Source organism: Habropoda laboriosa, unplaced genomic scaffold (genome assembly GCF_001263275.1).
Source record: "Habropoda laboriosa isolate 0110345459 unplaced genomic scaffold, ASM126327v1 scaffold95, whole genome shotgun sequence".
NCBI classification, from domain to species: Eukaryota; Metazoa; Arthropoda; class Insecta; order Hymenoptera; family Apidae; genus Habropoda; species Habropoda laboriosa.
In genome coordinates, this window is record NW_017100204.1 from 411,965 (window position 1) to 436,298 (window position 24,334).

Here is a 24,334-nt window from a genome sequence, read left to right on the forward strand (position 1 = left end):
AAAAAAAAAAAGTATCGAAAGAAAAAAAAAATTAATGTTAAACGAAATAATAATAAGATGTGAACGATCGAAGATGATGATGATGATGGTGATGATGGTGATGATGATGATGATGATGGTGATGGTGATGATGAATAAAGAAGAAAATAAAGCACGGTAACACAGCATGCGTGTGATCGAAATCGGTTCCCAAATCTGCCTGCATACACCGCCACGTGTACCGACGTTTAAGTGGATCGTAATTTGTAAATTACTATGGACTTCCTAATTATATGCTGGTATATGATAATACATGTGCTCTGCCACAATAAAGCAGTTTTTTTTATCTAAAAAAAGGTAATGCCGTCATTTTTCTCCCAGTACACCTCACACGAACGATCTGTCCTGTTGTCTGTTACGTAACAATACGAGTCAAAGATAATAAATGAATGTGCAACGCGCACAAGTGTGCCTGTCAAGGCATCGCTGAAGGTGGTGTAGTAATATTTTTCCTTTCAATTCTCGATTACTTTTTTTCCGTTTTCGTACTATGATTTTTAATAAAAGGCAAATTTTATTTAGAAATGTATGTATTTAACGATTTGGTTATAAATCTAAAAGAAAGATATTGAAAAGATAAAAAAAATATATCGCGTATGCGATGGGATATTGAACGTTCGTCGTGCAAGTTTTAGCAATTCAAAAAGATTTTTCTGAAGAAGATATTTTATCGGGGAAACACGTTGAAAACGATAAAAAGTTGGGAAAGTAGCGTGAGCTGCAATTTAAATCAGGCTGTCATAGCCAAGCGTAGTTCATACAGCCAATGGAAAAGACAAGGCAGGTCATTGATATGTTTAACGGCGGGAGGGTAAGTTACACAGCTTCAACGACATAGAAACGTGGCAGCACTGTGCTATCCCTATTACTTTTTGCATCGCTATGTCCCTTTTATGCAGTATGATATTAAAAATTCCTGTCGATTACACGCTCGGTAGTGAAAATTTATCTTCCTATTAAAATATGATTTATCGATATGTTCAGAGGCAGAAAATTGTAAAAAAAAATTTTTTTTTATTCTATTTCACTTTTCGTAAAATCGAAGCTTTAGGTTTCGTGTATCTAAATCGTTATTTCGCGTTATCGATAATTTATATATTATTATTCCATATCTAAATCTAGTAATATTTATTTGCTTTATATTTCACTATGCATTAGCAATAACAATTAGAAATTTACTGAATTTTTTAGAAATAACAGGAGAATTTAAAAAGTACGTAATATTTTTTCACGTAAATTCATTGTTTATACTGAATTTATAAAAGTAAATTAATTTTACGTAAATACTTGTCAACGAAATACTTGAAAATATTCTTTCTGCTAGTCTCTGATAAATCACGTGACCCTTTGTCGAATGCTTGAATATGCGTCAAAAAATTTGCACTTTAGGAAAATTGCGTCTAATTTCTGAAATATCGTAACATCGAAAAGCTAAAAAATAGTTAACATAGATTCAGTTTATTCTTCCCGAGGCTTTGATTTATTCTTATTGCCCATCGACGAGCGTGCCCTGACTGATCATGCGTGATTGTATCCTCACGTAGAAGTGGGAGTAATTGTGCATGAAAATTTGATAGGTTTACATTAACTCGGCCGACCTCTTAAACACCTGGACGATCAATCGGTATGTATCAAAGGCGAATCTAACGTATGTACATAATACCTTGGATTATCACATATACTTTTATTATTTAGAACAGGGCATAAGATCGACAAAGCATGTTAGCCATCTTGCAATACTTTTTTCGCTTAATGCAAGTACGACATAAATCATATCGGAAAGTAAAATCAACGGAAAAACGTAATCAGTACCGTGTAAGCTTAAATTTCTCTTGTCTGGCAATGATTTCACAGTGGTGATGCAATCCATCCATGTTAAATAACGATGAATTGGAAAGAAAGAAGTCTTCGCAATGTTCGAAACTGTCGTGTGTAACAGCAGTTGGTTCGAACGCGACGTGATCGATACGCAACCGTCCAGCCGAATGTTTGCGAAGTTAACCGGGAAGAGACGAAGATAGCCGAATGACGGCGGAACTAACCGAAGTACAGTGAGCAAACGACGCGTACCGAAGAACGCGGGGTCTTCTCCGGCTTGGGTTGAAACAGCGTTCGCGTCTACGGGCGCGGCTTTGCGTCTCGAGCTGGCGTTTTACACGGTAAAATGTCCTCCCTCGATTATCTGGACCTGTGTCGGCTGTGTCTCGTGAAGGACCGTGTTTCGGTACCGATTTTCGAGGGTGAAGGAGACGTACGGCAGATATCTCTTAAGATCGCCGCCTGCCTACCGGTCAAGGTAAGCCAACTACGCCATCGCTTCGACAATGGCGATCCGCCATCTTGTGCATTTTCATAGCTACACCGCGTTTCCTCGACCGTCCACGACTTTTCGACCTCCCAGTAGATGTATTTGCTCCCGATTGTTTCAGAGATCACCCTGTACACAAGAAATTGCAAACAACACCAAAGCAGCGACATCCACGTAGTTGTGTAGTGGTGTTGTGCTGTTTATCTCTCTTTTTCCCTCTATTCAGTGCATCAAATTCGTCCACGACGCCACGAATTATTCGATAGAATTTTGCCGCGCTTTTTTCTCTACCGTAACGTATTGCGGATCTACCCAAATTTTTTCATCATCATTTGTGTAACAGCCCGTTGACGTTTTCATCCGAGAATGGCAATTTGCAACGTTAATTTATTTACGACAAATAGAATTGAACAATCCTCTTCCTTTTCGACATCTTGTTTTCGACATCATTGTTTCTATTATAAAATACCTATAATTGACTTTGCGTACTTTTTAAAGCCGTCCATTAATAGGTGTTTTCAATGTTGCAACATAGTATTTTGAAATCCGTCCTAACAAAAAGGGAGTTACTTTAGTTTATTATTTGCAACTTGAAAATGCACTTTTCTATTTGTGGATTTTAAATGAGAAATTGTAATGAATAATTAAATAAATAATATAAATAACGATTATTTAGTGTTTTTCGTTTATATATTTTATACGCACTATTCATGCGAATCAGTACAAAGTACAGAGTACATTTTTAATTTTGATCTTTTTGTGAATCTTTCCTATGAATGATATTCCGTGTTAAATTCGTACTTTACAAACGTTTTAACTGATTTGTATCTTTTAACGAATATCGAAACAAAACATTTTTGTTATATAAATAAAATATTTATTTTAAAGTTGCTACAGGTTGCAAGAGAAGACAAGTTACCTAAAAAAATATGCGATGACTGTGTGTATAAAATAGAATTATTTTATCAATTTTGGAATACAACAGCAAACGCAGAGAAACAACTTTTACAATGGCTTGGGGAAGTCAATTTAGGAGACAAGCAGGGTTATGTTACCAATGTTCTCAATCCGGTAATACTTTATTTTTACTTGTATTTGCCACAGTATATAACAAAATATGAAAGCATAGATGTTCTTTTATTTCCTGATATTCAGTTCCATGTTTACCTTAGTTACTATTACTATTATTTATAAAAATATTTTAAATTCTATATTTTTGTAAGTTTCTTAATTAGTTAATATATTAAGTTTCACGGTTCTTATTTTATTTTTATACTTAAAATACATTTTAATTATTTTGGTACATTTTCACATACTACTGCATTTGGAGGTTACATTTCTTTCTTAATCATAATAAATATTTTGATTTGCTTGTATCGAATATCACAAAGTAGTAAATGCATTTTGTTTGTTTGTGTTTCGTTGCAGAGTGTAATGAAACAAGAACAGAATTCAGAGAACAGGTTAGATGGAAATGTGATGCAGCAAGTGGGTGAGCATCAGAACAATATGGGTATGGGTATGATGGACAACATGGGCTTGGGTATTCCTATGATGATATCCAGTGCTAATCAACAACAAATAACCTCAGTTCCTATGGACACAAGCGGTAATTCTGTACAAACCGTTCAGGCAGTGCCTGGTCCAAGTTCACAAACCACACATAACCAAATATCACAAAATCAAACAAGCTCTATGCAACAAGAAGACGAAGAGGAAAGTAGTGAAGATGAAGAGAACTCTGACGATGAATGTGATGGAGATGAAGGTATGTGTTAAGTGTATATAATAAAATCATCTGTTTTTGATTGTTTTTATTTTTTATTGAAATAGAAATGTAAAAATCTGGACTTCATTCTTTGTTTCAGGCCTACCTGTAAAAGAAGAGAGCGAAGAAGATCCCAGTAATAGAACAATAGAGCCTACAACCTTTGTAAATGTTTCCTTGGCGTGTGATGAAGCAGGTCCCTCTGGGCTACAGCAACAGAAGATCTCAGATATGCCTGAGATGCCAATTCCACAACCAGCTGATGGGGATCCCAAACCTGGGTGAGTCTTTTATCCATATTTTGTATTTTAAGGGCCAAAGGTGCTATTTTGTTGTGGAGAACACAAACACTTATACAGACATTTCTTTTTTCTTTTTACAAGCCTAAATTGTTTGTAATTTCGAATAAATTAATTGCTTATTTTGAAATACTATTTTCTGTTGAAGCATCAGGGGGCTATTTTAACATATTTTGCATAACTTACTTTTTTATTTGATTTTCGTTTTGTTTTTGTAGATTAAATAATATTCGAAGAAGTATTCAATATTTTTAAATCACTGATTTTCAAATATTTAATAATACTTGGAGAGAAAAAAAATATAGTATATCTACATTTCTTTAAGGGAGTCCATCACTGCAATCTACTATATATGCACTTTGTACAATCTTACTTTTGCCTTGGAAGAGTATACTTCAGAGTTAGTCACCAGATTCAAACGAATAGGGTGCAAAAAGTAACAAGGTAAGTTAGTACACACCCCACAACCATCTTTGGCTCTCTGTATTTTGCAATTTGATCTCTACACCTCCTTGATATTGAAAAAGTCTAGTTCATATATATTTAATTTCTGTGAAATTATTTAATCACAAATAAAAACAATTTAGAACCTGAAGAATTTTTGTCTGAAAAGTATGTCCACCTTGTGAAACAGATTGCAAAATACCTCAATATACTTACATGTGTTAGCATGTACTTAGAGTTCATTTCAATAAGATTGACTTCGATGTAAGACTTTTTTGTTTACATCACACAAGATGATATTCCATACTGTCATATTTTACCAAAAAACTGTTCCTATTCAAATGAACTCTATCCTAGTTATTATTGATACGTGTACAATAAATGAACAGAGGGATTTTACTAATCACGTGTCCACTTTATCAACGTGTTCAACGAGAGCTGTTTTCTAACGTGTGTATGTAAGTTAATCGGTTGTTGTTCGATACTTAATGCATAACAGCGGCAGGTATTTAATCCCTCTGTTCAATTGAGAACCAGATGTTTACATGTTGTCAGTATCAATATCCCACGCTTACGTGAAGGCACAAAATGCCGCACACGGCCGACAATAGGCCGATCAAAAATCACAAACTAATACTTCGTAAGTTAACGTCACGGTATATATTAGACGCGCTTGGTGCATAACAAAAGTGTGACCAAGCCGTGTTATGATTCGTATAAAAGAAAAAAAAAAATGTAGAAAAAAAGAAGAAGAGAAAAGAAAAAAAAACAGCAAAATACCGTTTCTTGTCGTCTTCGTGCTTTCCAAATGCCTACGCTTTTACATTATCGTCAGGACCATATTAGTTACATTTAGTATACCGGTTAGCCTATAAGTGTTATCGTTCTGTTAACTGCGCACAAAAACCCGCTGATAAACCGTGTGGTGTTTCTGCCACGAGTCGGTTTCAATCGATATCATTTGTGGCTGGCATCCACCAATTAGATGCCAGCTCTATATAAAAGTAACCAAGTGTTTTATGAGAAAAAAAAAAAAAAATGAGAAAATCGAGAGTTGATTTGAAACGAAAGATGGATAAGGAAAAAAAAAAAGTACGGTTAGAGTAATAATTTATCAAGAACGTTTGAAGAATCGAAGATTAATCGTCGTATGAGAAACATGAAGAGGACCCTTGGACAAATGTGTCGTTTAAGGCGAGTATCACGCTTTTGTAATATTTTCAAACGACCGTTTCTTTATATTTCATAGTTGTTAAGTTATAATTTATTTTCCAATGAAATTTATCATTTCTCGCCTCTTTTTTTTTTCTCTCTTTCTTCCGTCGCGTACGGTGCGACTGGAAACGAATTCGCGATTTTTTTTGCAATTTCAAGAAGTTCATCGAACGCGCGCGTTTCAGCATATTTTTTATTTTTGCTGAAAATCTCGCTGCGCTTTGAACTTGACGAATTTCGATCGCGCACTATTTGTGCTGCACGCGTTATTTTCATTTGCGGTTCGATAAGACACGATCGAACCGTTTCACGCGATTTATCTACGTTTTCCCATGATTTCCAGTTTGAAATCGAGGCTGCGTTTACGCGCCCATAGAAAAACGAACTTTTTTCACCATGTTTGGCGCACTTTTTTGCAGCCTATGTTTGCATCTGATTGAAAAGAAGTCGGTGCTGTTGCGTTTAAAGAGTTTTGGAGACGAAATGGTCGCGTGTTTCGAAGCATTTCACGTTTCCATTTTAAATTACCGGATAAAGGAACGTGAAAATGTTTCGTTTTATTCTTTTTTTACATTTTCTATGTTATACCATAAGTGTCCCCGCATTTTTTGAACATTTTAACATTGTTAGTATTAAGCCGTGAATTTTTTCCGAGTAATATCGATAAATCGAAGTTTGTGGTGAAAAGAAGAAAAGAAGAAGAAGAAGACACTTGGTGGATGTTTCGGGATATCACTCTTAAGAAAAGGTGAGGATCGAATTTTCATTAAATACTATATTAATTTGATTTTCCAAACATATTGTATCTTAGTAAGGACAATGAGTTTTTTTTTTTTTTTTTTTTTTTTTCTTTAAGCAAGGGTTTGCTTTCTTCTAACTTCTTTGCCAACGTTTTGTAGCTTAACATTTTTCTTCCTTCTGCTGGTTTGCCTGTAGAAAACTTTTCATTTCTTTCTCAGTTTGTGCCAATTACTTCATTATGAGTCTAGAGATGTGGAATGGCGAGAGGGGTAGTTTAAGGAATATAGAAAGTAAAACGCGCGAAACGAACGTTCCTTTTAATTCAACTCATCAGCTAATAATTCATTTTAAATATCAAATAAATATCGTGAAAAACTATATCAAATGCATAACGTTCTTATTTAACAGCTAATATTTCTACGTAGAATTAATCCGTTTGAAATTAATCAAAGGACAAGACACAACTCTGTACATATACATATATATCGTAGAAAAGTCGAAGGTAAAGCGAAAAGTATAACACGAATCATTTTTTTTACGATCTTCTCGAACGAATAAAAAAAGAACAAAAACAAACGAAGATCGTGAAAAGATTTTGAAACAGAGTACAACGATGACGACAAAACTCTCGAAGCTCGATCTGCACTTTCACTCTCGTCGCACTCTGTACATGCTGTCTGTGTCTCTCTCTCTCTCTCTCTCTCTCTTTCTCCAGAAGAGAAAAACCACAATGCCCAAGCACTTTGCACACGGTCACTATGCAGAAATCACCGCAGCGTTCGAAAATTCTCTTTCTCTGCTTTATCTCCTGTCTTTAACTCACCGCTGCCTGTTTTGTTTGCAAGAGAGAAAGCAAGATCACAGAAAACCAAAAAAAAAAAAGAAAAAAAAAGAAATAAATCAAAGACAATGCCTATGTGTGTACTTATTTCGGTGGTGTTCACCGCTGCATTGTCCTTGGGTTTTGTCGATTTCAGGGAAGGAAGCGAGACGTTCGGCGGATTGTCGGGGATGCTGCGTCAAATACTTTCGCCATCACCCGAGACAGGGGACACCGGTTTACCCGTCACGTGTACCTTGCTTCAGAACAACTCAATGTTCTCCAATCAGTCGCCGATGATGCCCAACGCATATCAAACCGTTCCGTCCCATCTACCATCCATCTGTTCTGACCAAACGCTCTTGGATCACGTGCAGATCATTACGGAATCCCATCCTTGTCCCACCTGTGGCCTAGAATTTCGCAGCGCCCTTAAGCTAAATTACCATATAAGAACCAGTCATCCGGCGTTACCGGAATTCGAGCATAACATGGAGAACCCTGTGAGATATTCGTGCAACATTTGCTCACGAACTTTCTTTGCTCTGAGTCACTTGAGGATGCACGAGGTGACACATTCCGCGCCGGCAGCAACCTCATGCGCGCCGATGCAAACGATATCGACATCGTCGTCCTCGTCGCCGTCGACGATGAACGTAGAGAAGATGTTCGCCTGTGATCGTTGCCAGGCCAGTTTCCGGTATCGTACGCTACTCGAGCGTCACAGGAGGATGCACGAGGTCGGCCAGGAGAAACCGTACTCCTGTCCTAGGTGTTTGATGCGTTTCGAGACGCGAAACTTGTACAATCATCACGCGAAAACTCACAAACCGATATTGACCGGCAACGATAGAATCACCGACACCGTTGTGTCTTCCGGTGATCCGGTCACTAGCAGTATTGCCGGAATAGTGGCTACGTCGAATAAAACGTCGGTCGTCTCCTATCCTTGCGACTCGTGCTCGAAACAATTCGCGAGCATCGAATCGTTGACCACTCACAAGGCTGTACACAGATCTAGACCGTTGGTTTGCGACGTTTGCGGCAAAGGTTTCACTCATCGCAAGTATTACGTGGTCCATCAGCGTATTCATACGGGAGAGAGGCCGTATCTCTGTGCTATGTGCGGGAAATCGTTTACTCAGGCGTCCACGCTTACCGTTCATCGCCGTTATCACACGGGAGAACGTCCTTACACTTGCACACTGTGCGGCAAAGGATTCGTTACCAGAACGATCATGCTGAATCACATGAAAAAGCACTGAATCTTTTCTGTTCTGTCGTGTGGAATACGACGATCAGAAATTGTTTGTTAACGAATGCACGTTACAAATTGTGCAGGGAAAGTTTGTAAGTTTCTTTCTTTGTAAGTTAACGTTTCTCACTTGTTGGTTCGAAGTTTAGTCATTTGTGACGATATAGTACGTTGAATTCGTTTAGAATAATATAGGAGTTATATTAGACGTTCGTTAGATAGGGAACTTTATGAAAATTTCGTTCGTTTCGAATTTTCGTTTTCGTTGTACCAAGCGTGCGTGCGTGATGGTTTTAGAAAATCGATCGCGAAGTGCCTCGAGGGAGAGATATATAGCTTGCAAATGATAGGTGGCCTTATTAAATTAGTATGCGTGCATAGATGAGAATTCGTCGAGACTTATTGTGTTATTGAGATTTTTACAAAGTTTAACGGGAATGGCGGTGATTTATTGGATTTTTCGAATTGACAGGAATTTGTTGAATTATTGGTAGGGATATACGTTTTATCGATTATTAACATTAAACTAACGTATAACATGCATGTTCGTAACTGTGATATTGTTCGTTCGTGTACATTTTGAATATTTTAAGCGATTATCGTTCTCGATTATTTTCTAAACTCTCGGAATTTCGAAATTTCGTTGAAGAAAAGAAAAAACAGTCACTTTCGAAGTGTGAAATTCGCTACAACTAAAATTAGTACCTGTTCTAATGAACTAAGTTTTAATGTGCCTAAAAGATTGAATTTTGGAGAAGTTTTAATCGATGAAAAGAAAAAAAAAAAAAGAAGACATTTTAAATAGTGAAGCTAATTGTGCTAAGCAGAAACTGCGTATGTAAAGTGTTAGGAATTATTCAATGTTAAAGTATCGTTAATATTAGATAGAAGAGCATTTAGCGGTGTACGATTACTGTACAAGTATACGATTGTTTTAAGTATTTTTCGTTGGATCGATAGATGGAAGTGATATAGTTAGCGTTTCAGCATTAAACAATGAATTCATGTGCCTCTAATTAATGTAAGTACAGGGTCACTACATATGAATTATCGTAAAACGTAAGTATGAAGACGCTTAAATATTTCTATGTAACCTCATAAAAATTAAGATCTCTGCTGATTGATATTATTAAATAATATAGTTGTAATTAATCGTTGGACGTAATCGTTGCTAAAATATTTCTGAGAATTTTATCACTTCTGAATGTAATTTTTCGTCTAATTAAAGTTTTCAATGTTATTAGAAAGTCTTATAACCATTATGAAATAGTACTTTTCTTTTTCTTTTTTTTTAATTAGTTATTTGCGTTTCGTAATTGTGCTTGTATTAAAATAGAGAGAGATATGTATGGTATTATTATTTGTAACAAATTCTGGTTTTCGTGATCGAACTGTAAAAAAAATTTAATACTAACAATTTTCAATATTGATTAATTGTGTTGATCGTTGAATAATCAAATTTTGCTGCATAATTATGATAATTTTGAGTAATTGAAAGAGAAACCGGAATTTTCTGTAAAATACAGCTATTCGTTTAGTTTTCATATCTAGTTAGATTAGTGGTAAATTTTAATCTCTAATACTGCATAATACGAAATAATTAGTAAGATTTTTTATTTTTAAAATCCATTTCCTTTCACAGTAGCGTAAGATTTAGTATTACTTTTAAAACAATTTAATTTAATGCCGTATCGACTTACGGAAGCGTGTGTAAATCCAAGATGGCGGGTTGCAGCGTCGGTAAAACAGTACAGCATGTGGTAAGTGCACAGTAGAGAATTAATATTGACAGAAATATGATCGTATCATGACACGATTACAAATCATATGTACGATTTATTAAATATCTAACGCTATATCTTTTTCCTTTTTAATCATAAACAAATATAATACAACGTGTGATAGTTATTTTTCTCACAATTACTGACCGTATGTGGACATTACAGACACTTAGTCCTTCAACTAATCGTTTTGTTTTCCCGTTTTAACTTTTGCAAACCATAAAAATTAACTACGATAAATAATCCAACGAAAGAATCTCGATACACAGAAGATCGAGTATCGGAACTGTATTATATCGCAGAATAATTAATTTCCGATTTTAAATACGCTTATAATTTTCCTAAAATAAACACCACGCTTATGCTGCTTGAAGGTAATTAACAACGAGCAGAAAGAAAGAAAAAAGAAAGGAGTTTAAACGTTAAGAACGTAATAAAGAAAAATACTGGAAAGCACCGAGGCACTCTTTATGAAGTTACACGATCTCGTAAAAAAAAAAAAAAAGATTCACGGATGTTTGAATGCTTGGTCCCCGAAAGTTCTGACAAACCAAAAAAAAGACCACGCCTCTATAAAAAGAGGAAAGAGTAGAAAAAAGAATAACGATCGAACACGAAATGATTGGTACCCATTGATTGACCCCCGTTTTTGTGTCTCTCTTCTTTCCAGATATTTTGTGTCAAAGCTTGAGATGCTACCGCAGGATCAGCAGCAGTGCGGCCCGAACGAGATCTTCGATCACGAAGACACCGAGCACAGCCTGTTAATCACCGACGATCGTATGCCCAAGGTGGAGAACGCGGAGATAATCATCTCGGACGGGATCGTTCACTGCGAACTATGCGGCGATGGTTTCGTATCCGAGCAGGCACTCGCGTTGCACCTGAAGATGCACGAACAGGACGAGATACAGTTGCAAGACGACCAGCTCGTGTGCGAGCATTGCGGTTGCAGCTTCTCCACGGCTACCGCGTTGCAAGAGCATCAATTGGAGCACGAGACAGACGAGAGTCACGCTTGCGAGACGTGCGGCTTCGTTACCACGCACAGAGAGAGCCTGATTGCTCATCAGAAGCGGCACAACATCGACTACAAGTACGAGTGCGAGGTATGCGGCGCCAGCTTCGTTTCTTCCACCAGCTACGAGGAGCATCAGTCCATGCATTCCCACGAGAAGCCGTTTCAATGCGAGATATGCAGCGCCACGTTTCGTTATCGACAGGGTTTGAGGCTGCACGCGAAGCTCCATCAGCCTGATTACGTGCCGCCTCAAAGGAAGCACCACTGCGAGCTGTGCAACAAACGTTTCTCCAGGAAGCAGGTACTGCTGGTTCACATGAAGACGCATGGTAACGTGGGTCCTCAGAACGAGTACATCTGTCCGGTTTGCGGTAAAGCTGTGTCGAGCAAGACGTACCTGACCGTGCATCTGCGAAAGCACACGGGAGAGAAACCGCACGTCTGTGACCTCTGCGGGAAAGGTTTCATCTCGCAGAATTATCTGAGTGTTCATCGGCGCACCCATACGGGCGAAAGACCCCACAAATGCACCCATTGCGAGAAACGATTCACCCAACGAACCACGCTGGTGGTACATCTGAGAGGTCACACAGGCGACCGACCGTATCCTTGCACATGTTGTCACAAGTCGTTCGCCTCGAAAACAATGCTGAACTCTCATCTGAAGACGCACGCGAAGCAGAGCGCGCGGCAACAACAGGAACAGCAGCAACAGCAACAGTTGCAGCAGGAGCAAGAGATACAGCATCAGGAACAGTCGCTCGATACGATTACTATACTGTTGCCTAGTTAGGGTACTCTTTGCGCGTGACAATCGAGTAGATATTTGGAATACGATGGCCTTTTGAGGGACGAATGTATACGTTCGTTCGTTGTGAAAAAAAATCGAAGTTACTTATGTGGTTAATTAATGATATATATATATATATATGAGGTATTTGAATTTGAAGAATCGTGATCGGAGTAAGGGGTAGGTATTTTAGACACGACGGTCGTTAACTGTAATTATTCGAATGCCCGTTTATTTTTATACGACGACGGAATCATGGTACAGGAATGATGTAAAGAATCCTTTTTGTTTTTCTTTTTTTTACCGATTATTCAAGTATTCAGGAGAGATATTAGTGTTTTTCGAGCATTTATTCTGCGCACTGATGGTTCCATATACGATATATATATATATACTTAATCGTTGCTCGTAATTTTTTGATATTCGTCCGATCGAAAAGCATAATTTCACGTGACTTATCTTGAGAATGAATCATTGAAAGTTGACTTTCTGATGGTTGAAATTCGGTGGGAGGGGAAGTGTAAAACAACGCGTTAGAATTGTCGAATAATGTTAATTCTTTTACAAAAATTTCTCGAATCCTGAGATGACTCCGGCTGATGATAATTTTTAGTCTTTTCTTGAAAGACTATTGGATGAAAAAAAAAAATAACGGGGAGATTTATAACAAATTTCCTGAAAGTTCCTAAATTTCACACGGGTCTTCCCTGGAAAAAAATCCTGGTTCGCCGACTGTGCGAGTGTGTCATCGAAATCTGTAAAGTGACCAACCTCTCGTCTCGAGAAGAAGAAGATCGTTGATACTTGATATTTTGTACAGGGGAATTTTCAAACTATTCTCGAGCAGCGTTTGACGACTTCGTTGAAATGTAGGATTCTGTAGTAAGTTACAGTGCGTTCACCGTACGTTTTAACGTGAATTGTATCAACAGGCGGCCATGAAGGATATTTGAAAAAATTTAGCATCTGGCGTGAACTCAGGATTCGTGACGTTCTTAACTATAACGAACAATTATGGTGAAAAGAAGAAAATCGTCCTCGTCTGATATTTCAATGATTTCGATCAAGTTGAACGTTTAAAGGGGTAAGATGAAACAATGTGCTATACAAGTTCCTCGCTAACGTCTCGTAAAATAGTGTGAAGCATACGTTAGAATCTCAGCTGAGGAATATTTCAATAGCTTGGAATTTTCTTTTCTTTTCTTTTACAATTTGCATTTAACTATTTACACGTGAAAGTCGAACGTAAAGATATCGTGTAGGTACGTTCTGCTGAGAATTCCATTTTATTAACATTTACAAAAAATACAAAACAGGGTTAATCGTGAATTAATCTTCTCTTCTTTTTTTTTCTTCTTCGTTTTTAACGCGGTACGAATGTGTTACGAATCGTACGTTTTCGGATACGAGTGTCGTATGTGTATAAAAAAAAAGAGAAACTAGTTCTTATCGATGTTACACTTTGTGAAATTTCGCGTTTTTTTTTTATACTATATTCTTCTCACTCGAGCGTCGAACGAAATTTTTTACGTGTAATTTTACGAAACACACAGCCGTCCACGCTTCGGAAGATTTTTTACATTATATTATTCCTCGAATACTCAACGTTCTTTTATATACGCACATGTGATTTACCATTTCTTCGTGAATAATATATATATATATACATACATAGATATATACATAGAGATATATATTCAGCCTATAATTATAGAATTTTGCGAGAGGTGCTTTAAAAATTAGTGAATAATAAGTATGATAATAATGCCTTAGTCTCGTTATCGCAACAAGCAAAAAAAGGAGGGAAAAAAAAAACAGAAAAAAAATGTGGATGAATATGCATTTATAAAAATAAACAAAAAAAAAAAAAATATCCGAATTAAAACGAGTTAACGACGCAGCAAGTTGAATAATGTTTAACTGATACAACCGTATATAATTTCTCGCTGTTTCTTTCAATCTGCGCGGTATACAGCCTTAATCGATAGTAATTATTAATTATGAATAACGCTTTTGATAAGTGCAAATAAAATTAAGCGTGAAAAGCAATCATACCGAATCATATTATTATAAATATGTTAGGACCATGTTGAGAACCAGTACTTCAATTTGTGATAATGTCTTTTTCTTTTCTCATATTTCTTTCGTCCCCTTCGTGTTTTTTTAAGCGTATAAAACTATTACGTTTATATTTGTAGCAGTTATCGTAGGAATTAATTTCTTTCTTTTATTTCATTTCTCTATCGAACGTTGTTTTCATTCATGACACACGCTACTTGCACATCTGTTAATTTATAACGCCAACTATATTTACGTCAATTATACATCTAGGGGAGAAGAAGAGCGCCTTATTTATCGTGTGGCTTTTTTCGTGTTGCACCGTCGCGTTACAAGGTGGAAATATTTATTTTTTACCTGTCGTGTTGTAACTGATTAATCGTAGGTGTGATACTCGTCCGCTTTAGTGAAACGTTTAAATGTAGATAAGAGTATTGTTTACGGCATTTAACGATGTTTTCATAAATTTCAACATCTTGTGTTTCTTTCTCTCTCTCTCTCTCTCTTTCTTTCTCTCCCTCTTCATTTTCATCGAAAACAAACGGATATGACGTCTTCAAGTAAATTCAGTTTTCGAATTTTCCATTAATTTCCACCCGCGTTAATTTGTATATATATGTAAACAAACAGAATCGGTGATTGTGTGAATCGAACGAGTGTATGAGACTGCTAAACTAATCCCAATCATTTTCTACGAGATGTCGTATTATTGTTCATTATCCGAATCCAGGTAGAGCAATGGCCTCTTTTTTTGTAAGCAACTTCATAAAAATAAACAATACAGTAAACACTTTTGTTTTGTACTTATACTACATGAAAAAAAAAAAAAGCAACTTCTTACTCAGCATTCACACTTCGTGTTTCTTTATTTTCTCGTCGAATAAACAAGCGCATCGAATCACAGAAACAACTATTAAAAACGATGTTATCTCAGCATCGAAATTCCGAAGAACGACAGCTCGAGTATGAAACATACGAAACAATGGGCTCGAGATCATAAGCAATCAACCGTTTCTCGTATTCATAGCTGTTTTGTGCAACATGTCCACGAAAAAAAAACAATCTCTGTCTCGTGTCATTTGTCCGAACGATTCCTCGAAGAAATCTGCTTGAACCGCATACAATGAATCATTCGTTGCAGTTTGACCAGCTTTCTGCAGTAAGTAGCTTCACCTTCTTTCGATAGTCTCACCTGCGACAAGCTCTAAACAATTTTCTCGTTTCACCTAAGCGAACCACATGCCCGTTCGAAAAGATTAAAAAAGTAACGAGATTCGCAGACAAATGAAGCACATTTTCAGACACCTTTCTCCCTGCTGTCGCTGTTCTAACCGTCGAGATACTCGTTCAGAATCGCATTAACTCCCTTTAGTGTCCTCGTTCTGTGCGTGAACAAAATTCGTCCGATTCGAAGGCTGCTCATGCTCTCTGTTGTCTTTTTGCAGACCGAAAAGCGTGAAGACGTTACCAGCCAGGCCGAATCGATCTCGCGCCGTTCGATCGTCGAAAAGGGAAGATCGTTCGTTTGTCGGCGATGTCGATAGATCGTGCGTCGTTCAACGTGCAACAGCTTCGTATCGTTGCGAGTCTTGCGACGAGGAGTTCGACACGGAGGCTGCTCTGTTGGTGCACAGAACCGAGCAGTCGATCCTACGAACTCGCGAGGCGTTGAGAAAAGCCGAGAAGAAGTACACTTGCGACGTGTGCTGCGAGAGTTTCGCGAAGAAGATGCAACTGTTCAAGCATCGTCGCGTTCGATGCAAAGACTCGACGATAGCGGAGAACAAGCAGCGCAAGCCTAAAGAGAAAACGACGAAATTGAAACGGAAGGAGCAGAGTGTTTCCGCGGGTCCGATCGAGTGCAACGTGTGCCACAAGGTCTTCAAGAAGAAGAAGTATCTGAATGTTCACAAAACGTTGCACGGAGCACCTCACATCTGCCACGTTTGCGGAGCTAAGCTGACCTCGGAGTACTACCTGAAAATTCACATCAGAAGGCACAACAAGGAGTTCACGGAGTTCTGCGAGGTCTGCAACAAAGGATTCTACCTGAAGGCAACCCTGAAGACTCACATGAGCGTGCACAGCGACGACAAACCTTGCACCTGCGAGATCTGTCACAAGTCGTTCGGTAATCGAGTTTACCTGAGGAGTCACATGAAGATCCACAGTCAGCCGGAGAGCAGGAAGAAGTACAGATGCGAGATCTGCGGATTCGAGACGTTTTACAGTTACTGCTACAAGGAGCATCTGTGGACGCATACAGGTGAAAGTCAGGTGGCTTGCGAGGTCTGCGGCAAGTTGATCAGGAGACAATACATGAAGATTCATATCAGAATACACACCGGCGAGAAGCCGGAGATATGCGAGTTCTGTGGAAAGGCGTTCAGCTCGAGGAAGTATCTGATCAAACATCGAAGAACTCACACGGGGGAGAGACCTTACAAATGTAAAATCTGCGAGAAACGGTTCACGCAACGAGGCACTCTCAGCGCTCATTTGCGCCGACACGAGAGGGCCAAATGAGACGAGATTGTGCCTTGATTTCTTCTTTTCCTTCTATTTCATACTATTGATACACTTGATTTTGTTGTGCCTCAGGCAGTTGGTTAATTTGATAATCACAACGGGTAGTAGATATTGTTTGTTTCTTTTAATTTGAATTATGGTACTGTTGGTTTCAATTATTGTTTTAGGTGGTTGAAAGGTTCTCAAAGAATGAGATACAAAGATGCTTTTGCTTCGAATACAAATTTAAGGAATATCGATAAGATTTGCTAATTGTTTGTGAAAATTGTTTTACGGTGTTTACATCTTTGTCTGTATAGAAAAACTACATTGACTGTTTATAAATATTCCCCCCTCCCCCCCTTTTCTTTTTAATGCTTGTTAACCTGTTACAGAAAATGTGATTCTTCTGTGAATGTTTCGATTAAGCCTAATTGTAATTTCTGTTATACGGTATGATGGTGTGTTGCGTTGATTAATTTATAATAAGAAAGGCACATGCACTGTATATAATATAATAAAACGAACGATACGTAGGCCTAAATGATCACATCACTTGTAATATTTGAACATCATTGCCAGGATTTGAGAATATTAAATATCATTTTAACAAGAATTCAACGATTTTAAGTTTCATTGAAATTAGCCTTGAAATTAACGAAATATAGAATTCGCTCGATGAAATAGTAAGTCTTAGAACGGTTGCACGCGAAAGACTATGCTGCTGGTAAGTAACTAATCTATTTATGAGCAAAAGGATACACTTTAGAGGAAAATCACAATTATTTTTTAAATACAGATTTTGAAATTTCGTTTGATACGTTTAAATATTGTCTACTGATAAATTTTCACATGAAAACCATTATAAATTGAAATGCGCGAAAGTTACCTGTCTATTTTGTAATAATTACAAGAATAAAACTTTGGAAGAAATACATAGTCCTCCCAAAAATTAACTTTTTATACAATTCGTAGAAGTTGAAAATCTCGAAGAATTCGTAGCTAGTAATAAATAATTGTTAAATTTGAAACACGTGAATTTGTAAGTAATCTCAGAATTGCAGTTTTAACGTAAACCACGTAAAACTGGTTTCACGAGGAGATACCGAGCAATTCGCATAATACACGTCAAGAGATCTTCAAGAAATTAGGGTTACCATCGACGAATCGTAATTATGTCCTTTAAAAACAATTCTATTCGATCACATTTATCCATCAAGTACCCTTCGACACTTGGCTGCAATAAATATACCTTCGACGACGTTACATCTGAACAAAGAAAAATCCTTACTCTTTTTACGAACAACCGGTGTATACACACGTATACCTGAAATTCGATCGCGCGAAAATTGTGTCGTCTGTAAAATTGGCAAAAAGCCGTCCCGCTTGCCGATGTAAAATCACGATTATTTCGTCGGAGCGTGTTATGTCGTAACGAATGCTAAGCCGTGAAAAACAGAAGAGAAACTGTGGCCAGCAGTTCCATTTCTAAACGGAAGAAAGTCCGCCTTACCCGAGAAAAAACACGCTTTTATTGCCTTCTTAAACACACCTGTCTCCAATATTCTGTTTCACACGTTGACGAGTCTTGTCCATTGCAGGTGCCAGGAGGTCCTCGACCGGGAAATGAAAGTAGAACCTATAGAAACGATGGACATGGAATTGGTCAAGTACCAAAGTGACGTGTGCACGGTAGAAGAGTTCGAACAGATCAGCCACCAGGAGATAGTTACCGAGACGTTAGAGTACACCGATGAAACGGAGATGGACATGATAGAAGAGGAGGAGGAGGACGAGGAGGAGGAGGAGGAGGAGCAATACGAGGAGGTTGAGAAGCAACACTTGGAGGGGAAATGCAGGACGAACAGCAGCAGGCGTGCTACGTTCTACGAGTGCGAGATCTGCAACAAGAGAATGCGGAAAAAGTTGCAATTCCTCAAGCACAGGCAGGATCACGAGAGGAACGACGTGGAGGCAGCGGCAGCCGGACATTGCGAGGAGTGCGACAAAAGCTTCACCGACGAGGAGAAGCTGAAGAAGCACATGATCAAGGTGCATCAGAAGGAGAAACCGTTTCAATGCGAGCGTTGCACGAAATGCTTCAAAACCGAGGAATTCCTGAAGACTCATCTGAAACAGCACAACAAACGTTTCACCTGCGACGTATGCGGCGTCTCCAAGGTATCCGGCTACGATCTACGTTTGCACAAGAAGAAACACAACGAGGAGTACGTGACTCACTGCGAGATATGCGGCAAAGGTTTCTACACGAATCAGACACTCGAGCGACACTTGCTCACCCATACCGGCGAGAAACCTTACATCTGCAAGGTGTGCAACACACCTTACGCGAGTGCAGCCTACCTGAGCACGCACATCAAGTCACACGGCGAGCGGGAGAAGTACAAGTGCAACGTGTGCAACTTTGAGAGTTTCTGGAAGGCCGCGTTGAAGGTGCACCTGAAGATACACACGGGGGAGAATCTGATCACCTGCGAGATCTGCGGGAAATCGGTGTCGAGCAAGGCATACCTGCAGATTCACATGCGTATACATTCGGGGGAGAAACCGCACGTTTGCGAGGTGTGCGGCAAAGCGTTCAGCGTTCGAAAGTATCTGATCGTGCATCTGAGAACGCACACGGGCGAAAGACCGTACGAGTGTAAGATGTGCCAGAAAAGGTTCACGCAGCAGAGCTCGTTGAACTCGCACATCAAGACGCATAACGAAAGAAAGTGAAGAACCGAGAAGCTCTTGGTTCGACTATTATGTGTTCCGCGCGAGACTCTGGAAAGTTGTAGTATTTCGAGGGGAATAAGCGCCATTGATCTCTGTGAACGTTGTTGGTGTACAGTCGTTGGAAGAAATTCAGAGGAAGACTCATCGTGTCTCTTTGTCACGGTTTAGAACAGATACGTTGTTGTAGTTTTTCTTGCTTTCGATGGATTCTTCTGACTGAGTTCGTAGGTTTCTTTCGTCGACTGTACAGATGGTAGGGAAATTGTTCGAGGAAGATGTTCGAATCGTCGATTTTAGGGGTTCAGGTTTTAGCGTATTGACTACCATGGTGACTTTTCTGTAAAAAGTTTTTATATGCGAGGAGATTCGTTAAGTACTGTGGAGTACTTTTTCTTGTTGTCGAAGGTACCAGAGTATCTATATTTGATCAAGGAATTTAAGGAATTAATTTTACGATATGACACGGGGATGAAAATTATTTTCTTCGAATAATTGTGGTCTTTATATCTTTTGTTAATTCTATTTTATAAAATTAAATACATCGGTGTATTATGTTTTTTTTTTTGCAAATTGATCTTTTCATTTAATAATAAAGAATATCGCTAAGCCTTCTGCTCCTGATTTTTCCCATATGTATGTGTTTTAATATAATTTTTATATTTTTTGCTTATCTCTTTGGTATCATGTTAAAATCATACCGAATCCTCCGAACGATTTCGTTAATATTACAGGAAAGATCAGTGTGGTGGTCAACACGATGGACAATACATTTTTCTAATTACTATTTTTACTTTGATATCTCTTATACTTCCTAAAGGAAGATTTTTGCAAAGGAAAATCTACCAATATCAAGATTTGTCCTGACATCTTGGCAAAAGTTCTCGTGATGGCTTTGCCTTGTTACGCGACTGATTATGATTTAATAGTATTTCGTTGATACGCGAAAGAAAGAAGAAAAATATCTGGAGCACGCTTGAAAAATTATTTTTTAATAAGATAGAAAATGATGGAAATAACGAGAAATGTAATAAATAGCATCATAGAATCTCTTAATTTTAGCAGGTGCCATGATATGCGAATAGCCATTTCAGATGTTCGTATCAGTTGAACGAGATATAAAACATTTCACATACACGTAGATATTTATATTTTTGCTTAACAACATTGTACAATACTTCGCTTAATTTTAGAAACTGAATACGAGAAAACGAAGTACACGTATGAATAATAATATAAACTACAAGAAGAAATCAAACGTGTAGAGGATTGAATGAAAATTTTTAGCATAATACGATCGTTTCGGGCGATCGATCATTTATAATTTATTTATCGAGAATGTAAACACGAGTGAATTTATAATTTTCTATGTTTTAAGATGAAAGAAAAAAGTGCAATTAGACGATTGTACATTTCACTAACGTGATCTTGAGAATTATGTTGTAACATCGATACATATATATATATATTATTTTTTTCATTGCAGAGCTTTTAAATACGTTCGTGTAACAGTCTATGTAAATATAAATTGTCAACGTTGATAACGCACACGTGCAAATAAGCGAGAACTTAATTGTTTATTTCAATAAATATATGTTTTTGTATAACAATCGTGATATACATATTCTGTGTTCATTTTTTATATTTTTATTTTTTAAACGAATAGTTTAAGAGATTAGGTCAAGTGTATACGAGAAACAAAAAAAGATTGAAAAGGCAATGAAAGGGTATGAAATAAAAAATAATTTCTGCATTACTCTATATACTTCATACCGTAATTTTGAAAAATTGTACATGCAATAGTTGTCAGATTGTTACTTTCGTTAATCTTAGTTGGATCGAAATGTTCAGAATTTGATTTGAAAGAAAGAAAAAAGTTTCTCTTCTTAGCATTGTACGAATTACCATAATACGTTAGATACTTACGTTTGTATTTTCGTCAATTTGATCAAATGTTAAACATCGGTACAGTTTACACCTATTACGAAAAAAAACCATACTTGTGTGAAATTTTTAATTTCAAAGAAAAGGGGGAACACCGAATAAAACGAACTACGAAAGAATAGAAGTTAATTTTATTGTATCGTTAAAAATTATACACCGTGTACATTGGTACGACCAATACAACACAGCAATTTTGTCCTTGCAAAAGAAAACTCTTATTATTCCAACAACAACAGTACTTAGTTTGATTTTAAGGACCACGTAGAGGCCCAAGATTTCCTAAATTATTCACGAGACGAGTCGTTGAAAGTGGAACGGTAGACATTGCCACGAGAAGTCGATCCCAAGAAGAAAGAAGAGGAGAGAGAAAATGATCGTAAGAAGTAACTCGAGGTTCAACTTTATTCCTTTGTGTGTGTGTAACGTTCAGTGTATTCCATCAGCTGTAAATCGACCGTATAAACCGATTCATGAATAAAAAAAAAAACAGAGAAAAGAAAAAAGAAAAAACAGTTCCTCCCAATAAAATCGAAGTTGTCGTTAGATCTAAACTAACAAGCTAAATAAATCACTATTGACGAGACTCTTTTTTTCATTTTTTTCACAGATCTCCAGGAAGTTCGAGGATCGAACCGTCGTTGCAAGAACTGATCGCGGAACATTCGGTTCCTTCGTGTCCCCTCGTGAAAGAAGAGGACGATCGATCGATGACAAGTCAGGAACACGAAATTACCGAAAATCCCTCCTGCCGGGTTGCGAATCCGTTCGAACGTTCCAACAGTCTAGAAGTGTTGTCCCGAGAAACGACGAAAGTAGACGCAACGTCCTTAGAGAAGAACAGGAAGAACTCGGACGAGCCCTCGTCACAGACGTTCTATCAGTGTGAAGTGTGTAAAAAGCTTTTCAGGACGAAGAATCTGTACGAGGGTCACCAGGTGTCGCACAGCGACGCTCGTCCTTATCAGTGCGATATCTGCGGGAAGTCCTTCAAGAGGACCAACACGTTAGCCGTCCATAGAAGAATCCATACTCGCGAGAAGAACTTCGTGTGCGACGTGTGCGGACACGCGTTCGTTCAGGCCTTTCAGCTGACCACTCATCAGCGACGTCACTTCGACAAGTACACCAGATACTGCGAGATCTGCAAGAAGGGATTCTTCACGAACGCCGAGTTGCACGGTCACATGAACGTGAAACACGGGGCGAAGGAGCACGTGTGTCGCTCCTGCAACAAGTCCTTCCCCAACAATCATACCCTCGTGAAGCATCTGAAGGTGCACGATCCGAATTTCAAGCCGGTGAAACACCAGTGCGAGTTCTGCGGCAAGACCTTCGTCTACAAGAACTCGCTGATGTTTCACGTGAAGTCACACATGGGCGAGAACAGGCACGACTGTCATCTCTGCGGGAAATCGGTGTCTTCGAAGGGATCTCTGCAGGATCATCTGCGACTTCACAGCGGGGAGAAGCTGCTGATCTGCGACGTCTGCGGCAAAGCCTTTCGCAAGAGGAGCACGCTGGTCGTTCACAAGAGAACACACACAGGCGAGAAACCGTACACGTGCGAGACGTGTGGAAAATCGTTCACACAACATTCTACGTTGGTCATTCACAAGCGTTATCACACGGGCCAGAGACCGTATCAGTGCGAGTTCTGCAACAAATCGTTCGTTTCCAGGTCGTCGTTGAACGCCCACAGCAAAGTGCACGCGGTGAACGTCGTCGCGGTTGATCAAACGGAATGAGAACGTTTGGAAAATTCGTTTTTTCGACTAACGGAGTTTTTCGCGGGACTTTTTTCGAAGTCGCGAGATTTTTAAAGGGAACTACTACTGTTAAGGGTCGAGGTTGTTTTTTTTTTTAGAGACGCTACTTTCATACCTGATTGTACATTTTGTTTCGATTTTTCCGTTGCATAATTATATCGATCGTAGATTTTAGTAAGGCGAGACGAAGCTGTAGCTGAGAGAGAGGAAGAGAGCGATGGAATTATTGTCGAACGAACAACGGCTTAAACACGGGGGAGAACGTTTCGGTTATTATTTATCGGGAAGAATCGACCGGTGCCAAAGCTACGAACTGAAAGGAAAAAAAAGGCTTCAGTTAATATTTTTATATCGTTTTATTCCTACACGGTACGTGTGAAGGTCTGCTGGTTTTTAACTTCGATTCTCGGGTAATACATTCGATACATATCACCTTCGTGTACCATATTCTTCGCAGTATTACCTTACGTTAATTGTACATAGGCCAATTTTAGGAGGGGAACAAGTAAATCCGTAATAAACCTTCGGTTGTATGCCACTGAAGCAATTTGTAAATCGTCCATATACGTATATCAATATATATATATATGTGGAGCATAGTATTTTTTCAAGTTACTTAACTGCCGTTGCATGTACAATTTTGTTAAATAAAACAACTGTTTTCACATCGTGCAAATACGAGCCCTGTCTTATTGAAAAAATGTAACTTTTTTTCAAAGTATACACACACCATCTCATTTTACCGTTTATTTCTCATACTTTTTTAAATCAACGCTAATCATCAGGTTTTCCACGACGTGTGACTTTCACACGAGCTTAAATTTACCAAAAAAAAAAAAAA

The 24,334-nt window shown here is 38.2% G+C and overlaps 2 protein-coding genes across 2 annotated transcripts; both read left to right on the forward strand.

The window, feature by feature from the left end:
* The first annotated feature begins 2,142 nt into the window (after positions 1 to 2,142).
* On the forward strand, positions 2,143 to 19,786 carry LOC108570586 (zinc finger protein 568-like). Its single transcript, XM_017932469.1, has 7 exons — positions 2,143 to 2,335; positions 3,245 to 3,418; positions 3,776 to 4,115; positions 4,216 to 4,396; positions 11,341 to 12,455; positions 15,833 to 15,857; positions 18,649 to 19,786. Exons 1-7 carry the CDS (start codon positions 2,204 to 2,206, stop codon positions 19,784 to 19,786), a joined length of 3,105 nt encoding a protein of 1,034 aa, XP_017787958.1. The 5' UTR covers positions 2,143 to 2,203.
* LOC108570588 (zinc finger protein 2 homolog) lies at positions 7,787 to 8,899 on the forward strand. The gene has a single exon (XM_017932471.1). It carries the CDS (start codon positions 7,826 to 7,828, stop codon positions 8,897 to 8,899), a length of 1,074 nt encoding a protein of 357 aa, XP_017787960.1. The 5' UTR covers positions 7,787 to 7,825.
* Positions 19,787 to 24,334: the final 4,548 nt, after the last annotated feature.